General features: G+C 46.0%; 1 protein-coding gene across 1 annotated transcript; it reads left to right on the forward strand.

Moving 5' to 3' along the window:
- The first annotated feature begins 3278 nt into the window (after positions 1–3278).
- LOC122923119 (E3 ubiquitin-protein ligase Midline-1-like) lies at positions 3279–5350 on the forward strand. The gene has a single exon (XM_044273843.1). The coding sequence runs from the start codon at positions 3513–3515 to the stop codon at positions 5154–5156; it is 1644 nt and encodes a 547-aa protein (XP_044129778.1). The 5' UTR covers positions 3279–3512; the 3' UTR covers positions 5157–5350.
- Positions 5351–8948: the final 3598 nt, after the last annotated feature.

Genomic DNA, 8948 nt, shown 5'->3' on the forward strand with positions numbered 1-8948 from the left:
GAGCGTGCCCCTTATAGTATTGTGATTTCAGGTATGTTTATGTTTACATGTGGGAGCGTGCCCTTTATAGTGTGACTGTGTCCAGTATGTTTATGGTTACATGTGGGAGCGTGCCCCTTATAGTGTGACAGTGTCGGTTTGTTTATGTATACATGTGGGAGCGTGCCCCTTAGTGTGGTGATTTCAGGTATGTTTATGGATACATGTGGGAGCGTGCCCCTTACAGTGTGACGGTGTCCGGTATGTTTATGGATACTTGTGGGAGCGTGCCCCTTATAGTGTGGTGATTTCAGATATGTTTATGGGTACATGTGGGAGCGTGCCCCTTACAGTGTGACGGTGTCCGGTATGTTTATGTATACATGTGGGAGCGTGCCCCTTATAGTATTGTGATTTCAGGTATGTTTATATTTACATGTAGGAGCGTGCCCTTTATAGTGTGACTGTGTCCAGTATGTTTATGGTTACATGTGGGAGCGTGCCTCTTACAGTGTGACGGTGTCCGGTATGTTTATAAATACATGTGGGAGCGTGCCCCTTACAGTGTGATGCTGTCCGGTATGTTTATGGATACATGTGGGAGCGTGCCCCTTATAGTGTGATGATGTCCGGTATGTTTATGGATATTTGTGGGAGCGTGCCCCTTACAGTGTGATGCTGTCCGGTATGTTTATGGATACATGTGGGAGCGTGCCCCTTATAGTGTGATGATGTCCGGTATGTTTATGGATATTTGTGGGAGCGTGCCCCTTACAGTGTGATGCTGTCCGGTATGTTTATGGATACATGTGGGAGCGTGCCCCTAATAGTGTGGTGATTTCAGGTATGTGTATGGTTACATGTGGGAGCGTGCCCCTTATAATGTGGTGATTTCAGGTATGTTTATGGATACATGTTGGAGCGTGCCCCTTAAAGTGTGACGGTGTCCGGTATGTTTATGGATACATTTGGGAGTGTGCCCCTTACAGTGTGATGCTGTCCGGCATGTTTATGGATACATGTGGGAGCGTGCCCCTTACAGTTTGCCGGTGTCCGGTATGTTTATGGATACATGTGGGAGCGTGCCCCTTACAGTGTGACGATGTCCGGTATGTTTATGGATACATGTGGGACCGTGCCCCTTATAGTATTGTGATTTCAGGTATGTTTATGTTTACATGTGGGAGCGTGCCCTTTATAGTGTGATGTCAGGTATGTTTATGGATACATGTGGGAGCGTGCCCCTAATAGTGTGGTGATTTCAGGTATGTGTATGGATACATGTGGGAGCTTGCCCCTTATAATGTGATGATTTCAGGTATGTTTATGGATACATGTGGGAGCGTGCCCCTTACAGTGTGATGCTGTCCGGTATGTTTATGGATACCTGTGGGAGCGTGCCCCTTATAGTGTGACGGTGTCCGGTATGTTTATGGATACATTTGGGAGCGTGCCTCTTACAGTGTGATGCTGTCCGGCATGTTTATGGATACATGTGGGAGCGTGACCCTTACAGTGTGACGGTGTCCGGTGTGTTTATGGATACATGTGGGAGCGTGCCCCTTACAGTGTGACGGTGTCCGGTATGTTTATGGATACATGTGGGAGCCTGCCCCTTATAGTGTGGTGATTTCAGGTATGTTTATGGATACATGTGGGAGCGTGCCCCTTACAGTGTGACGGTGTCCGGTATGTTTATGGATACTTGTGGGAGCGTGCCCCCTATAGTGTGATGATGTCAGGTATGTTTATGGATACATGTGGGAGCGTGCCCCTAATAGTGTGGTGATTTCAGGTATGTGTATAGATACATGTGGGAGCGTGCCCCTTATAATGTGGTGATTTCAGGTATGTTTATGGATACATGTGGGAGCGTGCTTCTTACAGTGTGATGCTGTCCGGCATGTTTATGGATACATGTGGGAGCGTGCCCCTTACAGTGTGACGGTGTCCGGTATGTTTATGGATACATGTGGGAGCGTGCCCCTTACAGTGTGACGGTGTCCGGTATGTTTATGGATACATGTGGGAGCGTGCCCTTTATAGTGTGACTGTGTCCAGTACGTTCATGGTTACATGTGGGAGCGTGCTCCTTATAGTGTGACAGTGTCGGTTTGTTTATGTATACATGTGGGAGCGTGCCCCTTATAGTGTGGTGATTTCAGGTATGTTTATGGATACATGTGGTAGCATGCCCCTTACAGTGTGACGGTGTCCGGTATGTTGATGGATACATGTGGGAGCGTGCACCTTACAGTATGATGCTGTCCTGTATGTTTATGGATACATGTGGGAGCGTGCCCCTTACAGTGTGACGGTGTCCGGTATGTTTATGGATACATGTGGGAGCGTGCCCCTTACAGTGTCATGCTGTCCGGTATGTTTATGGATACATGTGGGAGCGTGCCCCTTATAGTGTGATAATGTCCGGTATGTTTATGAATACATTTGGGAGCGTGTCCTTTACAGTGTGACGGTGTCCGGTATATTTATGGATTCATGTGGGAGCGTGCCCCTTATAGTGTGATGATGTCAGGTATGTTTATGGATACATGTGGGAGCGTGCCCCTAATAGTTTGGTGATTTCAGGTATGTTTATGGATACATTTGGGAGCGTGCCCCTTACAGTGTGATGCTGTCCGGCATGTTTATGGATACATGTGGGAGCGTGCCCCTTACAGTGTGACGGTGTCCGGTATGTTTATGGATACATGTGGGAGCGTGCCCCTTATAGTATTGTTATTTCAGGTATGTTTATGTTTACATGTGGGAGCGTGCCCTTTATAGTGTGACTGTGTCCAGTATGTTTATGGATACATGTGGGAGCGTGCCCCTTATAATGTGGTGATTTCAGGTATGTTTATGGATACATGTGGGAGCGTGCCCCTTACAGTGTGACGGTGTCCGGTATGTTTATGGATACATTTGGGAGTGTGCCCCTTACAGTGTGATGCTGTCCGGCATGTTTATGGATACATGTGGGAGCGTGCCCCTTACAGTGTGATAATGTCCGGTATGTTTATGGATACATTTGGGAGTGTGCCCCTTACAGTGTGATGCTGTCCGGCATGTTTATGGATACATGTGGGAGCGTGCCCCTTACAGTGTGATGCTGTCCGGTATGTTTATGGATACATGTGGGAGCGTGCCCCTTATAGTGTGACAGTGTCCGGTATGTTTATGGATACATTTGGGAGCGTGCCCCTTACAGTGTGACTGTGTCAGGTATGTTTATGGATACATGTGGGAGCGTGTCCCTTACAGTGTGACGGCGTCCGGTATGTTTATGGATACATTTGGGAGCGTGCCCCTTACAGTGTGACTGTGTCAGGTATGTTTATGGATACATGTGGGAGCGTGTCCCTTACAGTGTGACGGCGTCCGGTATGTTTATGGATACATGACAGCCCCTTTATTAGTGACTGATCTTGTGCTGTTCAGCCCCATCCTGTGTACACAAGTATAAACCCGCCCTGTGGAGAACTGCAGTTTCGTTTCTGTCTTCCTCTGTCAGCCGCACCCTATGTGCACACATGTGTAAACCCGCCCTCTGGATTTTGAACCTCAGAGAACTGAAGTTTCGTTTCTGTCGTCCTCTGTCAGCCATGGCGTCTGCTGATCTGAGAGCTGAGCTGGACTGCTCCATCTGTCTGCAGACCTATACAGATCCTGTAATGCTGAGATGTGGACACAACTTCTGCCGGGTCTGTATTGATCGTGTACTGGATACACAGGACGAGTCTGGGGTTTATACCTGTCCTGAATGCAGAGAAGAGTTTCAGGCGCGGCCTGCACTGATGAGGAACTTAGCTCTGCGTAACATTATGGAGAATTTATTGGTTACTCAACATAAAGAGACGGAAACCGGGATCTGCTGCACTTACTGTGTGGACTCTCCTGTACCTGCTGTTAAATCCTGTTTACACTGTGAGGCTTCTCTGTGTGAGAAACACCTGAGAGTCCACAGCAAGTCATCAGAACACGTCTTATCTGACCCCAGGACTTCCCTGGAGAACAGGAAATGTTCTGTCCATAAGGAAGTCTTAAAGTATTACTGCACCGAGGACTCTGCTTGTATCTGTGTGTCCTGCAGTTTGGCTGGAGAACATCAGGGACACCGGGTGGAGATGCTGGATGAGGCCTCTGAGAAGAAGAAAGGGAAACTGAAAAATATTCTCCAGAAACTGACTACAAAGCGAGAGGAAACTGAGGAAAGAGTCCAGAACCTGGAGGAACGCTGGAGAAAAGCTCAAGAAAAAGCATCTGGAGAAGCAGAGAGGATCACTGCCCTGTTTACAGACATCAGGAGACGACTGGACGACCTGAAGAAGAGGGTCCTGAGTGAGATCTCCAGGCAGGAAATGGACGAATCACTCTCATTCTCTTCTCTGATCCAGAAGCTGGAAATAAAGAAGGACGAGCTGTCCAGGAAGATGAGACACATTGAGGAGCTGTCTAACATGACCGATCCACTGACTGTCTTACAGGAACCAGACAGAGGTGACTTGTGTGATCCTGAGGAGGAAGGAGGTGATGAGGACATAAATAGATGTCTCCATGATGTAGGTTATCTGGATGTGGCTGTGATCTCAGACAAATTACACACATTATGTGACATAATAACAGATATAAGGAGAGGGATCTATGTGGAGGGTCCTGGAGACATATTACTGGATGTAAACACAGCTGCTAATAATGTCTTTATATCAGACGACCTGAAAACTGCAACCTGGTCACAAAATAAGCAGAATCGGCCAGAAACAGCAGAGAGATTCCAGAATTATCAGGTGATGAGCAGCAGGAGATTTACCTCAGGGCGACATTACTGGGATGTGGAGATTAGTGGATCAGGGGGTTGGAGGGTGGGAATGTGTTATCCCGGTATAGACAGGAGGGGGCGTCAGTCATACATTGGAGATAATACCAAGTCCTGGAGTTTGAGGAGGTATAATAATCAGTCTTCAGTGAGACATGACGGTAAAGATATCCAGTTACCTGACGAGATCTCCAGTGATAGAGTCAGGATATGTCTGGACTACGAGGTCGGGCAGCTGTCCTTTTATGAGCTGTGTGACCCCATCAGACACTTACACACCTTCACTGCCGCCTTCACCGAGCCCCTTCATGCTGCATTGTATGTATGGAGCTGTTCGATAAAGATCTATGGTGGGAGGTGAAACCTGCCAAAAATAAAATGATAACGAAAAACATGAAATTCTAATTCAAATCCCAATTTGACATTTCATTTACAACCCATGTCTGCAAAATGCCTGCCAAAATGAAAAGTAAAATGCATTTCTTCCCTTTGGATTTTCATTCCCAGCTCCAGTGTGGGTAATATGTGGCAAAAATAAATGTAAAATTAAATAGACTTTGGCTTTTTAAATTTCAACTTTGTCAATGAATTATCATGTTCCCATAGTGCTATTTTCCAATCAAAATTATAAATCAAATGAAAAACCTAAAATACAACTTAAAAAAGGTAATCTGAGATTTCAGTTTCATCTCTTGTAGACATTTTCACTGCCAAAATTCCAATCAAAATGAAAAATGCCACTTGCCATATAACATTTCCATTTTAATATTGTCCAAAATTCAGATTCATACAACTGAGCAGTAGTGGGCCTGGGTTAATATGTGAAAGGAGACTGAACAGACAGTGACTGTCCAAAGGAGGGCGCTCTGCTTCTACACAATTCCCATAGGTCACACACCGCTACAGATCAGAACGCGTTTAGAATTCCAATAGAGGAAAATGATGCTAGTGTGCAGAGTGACTGGCATAAGACTATGAATCCAATAGATGGCGCTGAGAGGAAAATGATGCTAGTGTGCAGAGTGACTGGCATAAGACTATGAATCCAATAGATGGCGCTGAGAGGAAAATGATGCTAGTGTGCAGAGTGACTGGCATAAGACTATGAATCCAATAGATGGCGCTGAGAGGAAAATGATGCTAGTGTGCAGAGTGACTGGCATAAGACTATGAATCCAATAGATGGCGCTGAGAGGAAAATGATGCTAGTGTGCAGAGTGACTGGCATAAGACTATGAATCCAATAGATGGCGCTGAGAGGTAAATGATGCTAGTGTGCAGAGTGACTGGCATAAGACTATGAATCCAATAGATGGCGCTGAGAGGAAAATGATGCTAGTGTGCAGAGTGACTGGCATAAGACTATGAATCCAATAGATGGCGCTGAGAGGTAAATGATGCTAGTGTGCAGAGTGACTGGCATAAGACTATGAATCCAATAGATGGCGCTGAGAGGAAAATGATGCTAGTGTGCAGAGTGACTGGCATAAGACTATGAATCCAATAGATGGCGCTGAGAGGAAAATGATGCTAGTGTGCAGAGTGACTGGCATAAGACTATGAATCCAATAGATGGCGCTGAGAGGAAAATGATGCTAGTGTGCAGAGTGACTGGCATAAGACTATGAATCCAATAGATGGCGCTGTGACACAAAGGGACATAATACATTGAATAACACTATGCTATGGCCAGCTTCTTGACAGCCTATGTGGCATCCAAGTAAAAAGCAAGGGTTCAAGGCCTTAGGTTGCTTTTTCTTTTTGTCCCACGTCAAAACAATTTTTTCTTTTTAACCCCTTCCCGCATTTGGATGTAACTGTGCACCCAGATTACCTGTAATTTAACGTAATCAGGCGTACAGTTACATCCAAACTGTTAACTGGGGCTTTGACACTATAAAGAGCAGAGACACGGGAGAAGCTGGCAAGGAACCAATCTGAGTGGTCCCTTGCTGCGCAGACTAACCAATCGGAGCACGGCAGTGTAAAAATGCCTGTTTCAACCTCTGATCTCCAACTTGGAGCTCAGAACCTGAAATCAGGCATGGTCCCCTTTGTGTCCCCGATGCCAGATGTGCCCCTGATGCCCTCCGTTCACCAGTTCGGCCACCGATTCATCCCTGCAGCCCTTTGTAGCAATCCCCCTGGTATTGTATGTGATGGTGGTGGCTCCGGGACAGAGCTGCCGCCATCAGCAGCGAGTGTCAGCTGTAACATACAGCTCGACACTGCTGCAATGGTAACATTAGTGCTGGCTCCGATCCCAGCCACTTAACCCCTTAAATGCAGCGGTCAGTAGCCACCCATGGCATCCATGGAGTTAACAGTAGTGATGGCCGGGACAGTTCGCAAATGCGCATTCGCAATCATATATTCGCGAACCACGCGTGCACGGCGGGCACCATTGACTTTAATGGCAGGCGAACCTGAAAAACCATCAGGTCATGTTTGCAGCCACCAAATACTTAGTAGAAGTGCACAAATAGTACCACAACATGGACAGTGACATACCAGAGGGGGGTCAATGGCAAATATTCCCACAAAAAATCAGTATTTTTATCAGGGCCATTTTATGCGTCCTAAAAGGAAACTCTCAAAAATGTGCCCTGCTGGAGTCTAGAAGAATGTTATTTTAGGCCACGGGAGTACAGAAAAGAACTTGTGATTATGTGGCTGGGAGGTACATTAGGTGGTCACTGGATAAAAGGGTTGTTTCGGGTATTGAATTTTCGATCCCCAAACGATACTATTTCCTGGTAATGACCTTGATACCAGGATTTGCCTTTTTCCGATACTAGGCTTCGCCAGTGGAGTTGCTAGGGCTGGTGTCACCCGGTGCGGTACAAAATGGTGTCACCCCATTTTTTAGCCATATATGGGGGCTATGGTGGTGCTACTGCCATAGGGGGCATCCGTTAGCTCAGCAGACCCCCCCTAGCAGTCAGAGCCTGGTCTCGGGAGGGGCACTTCCAGATTATTTTCTGTCCGCCGCCACAAAACAATGGTGCTTATAGAACAGACTACATAGTGTAGCGGTATACTGTATATTGTGTGGCACAGTGTAGAGGTATACTGTATATTGTGTGGCACAGTGTAGCGGTATACTGTATATTGTGTGGCACAGTGTAGAGGTATACTGTATATTGTGGGGCACAGTGTAGAGGTATACTGTATATTGTGGGGCACTGTATAGAGGTATACTGTATATTGTGGGGCACAGTGTAGAGGTATACTGTATATTGTGTGGCACAGTGTAGAGGTATACTGTATATTGTGCGGCACAGTGTAGCGGTATACTGTATATTGTGCGGCACAGTGTATAGGTATACTGTATATTGTGTGGCACAGTAGCGGTATACTGTATATTGTGTGGCACAGTGTAGCGGTATACTGTATATTGTGGGGCACAGTGTAGCGGTATATTGTGTGGCACAGTGTAGCGGTATATTGTATATTGTGTGGCACAGTGTAGAGGTATGCTGTATATTGTGTGGCACAGTGTAGAGGTATACTGTATATTGTGTGGCACAGTGTAGAGGTATACTGTATATTGTGGGGCACAGTGTAGAGGTATACTGTATATTGTGTGGCACAGTGTAGAGGTATACTGTATATTGTGTGGCACAGTGTAGAGGTATACTGTATATTGTGTGGCACAGTGTAGAGGTATACTGTATATTGTGGGGCACAGTGTAGCGGTATACTGTATATTGTGGGGCACAGTGTAGCGGTATATTGTATATTGTGTGGCACAGTGTAGAGGTATACTGTATATTGTGTGGCACAGTATAGAGGTATACTGTATATTGTGTGGCACAGTGTAGAGGTATACTGTATATTGTGGGGCACAGTGTAGAGGTATACTGTATATTGTGTGGTACAGTGTAGAGGTATACTGTATATTGTGTGGTACAGTGTAGAGGTATACTGTATATTGTGGGGCACAGTGTAGAGGTATACTGTATATTGTGCGGCACAGTGTAGAGATATACTGTATATTGTGCGGCACAGTGTAGCGGTATACTGTATATTGTGCGGCACAGTGTATCGGTATACTGTATATTGTGTGGCACAGTATACCTCTACACTGTGCCACACAATATACAGTATATTGTGGGGCACAGTGTAGAGGTATACTGTATATTGTGTGGCA

The sequence above is a fragment of the Bufo gargarizans genome, unplaced genomic scaffold (assembly GCF_014858855.1).
Source record: "Bufo gargarizans isolate SCDJY-AF-19 unplaced genomic scaffold, ASM1485885v1 original_scaffold_1212_pilon, whole genome shotgun sequence".
Lineage (NCBI taxonomy): Eukaryota > Metazoa > Chordata > Amphibia > Anura > Bufonidae > Bufo > Bufo gargarizans.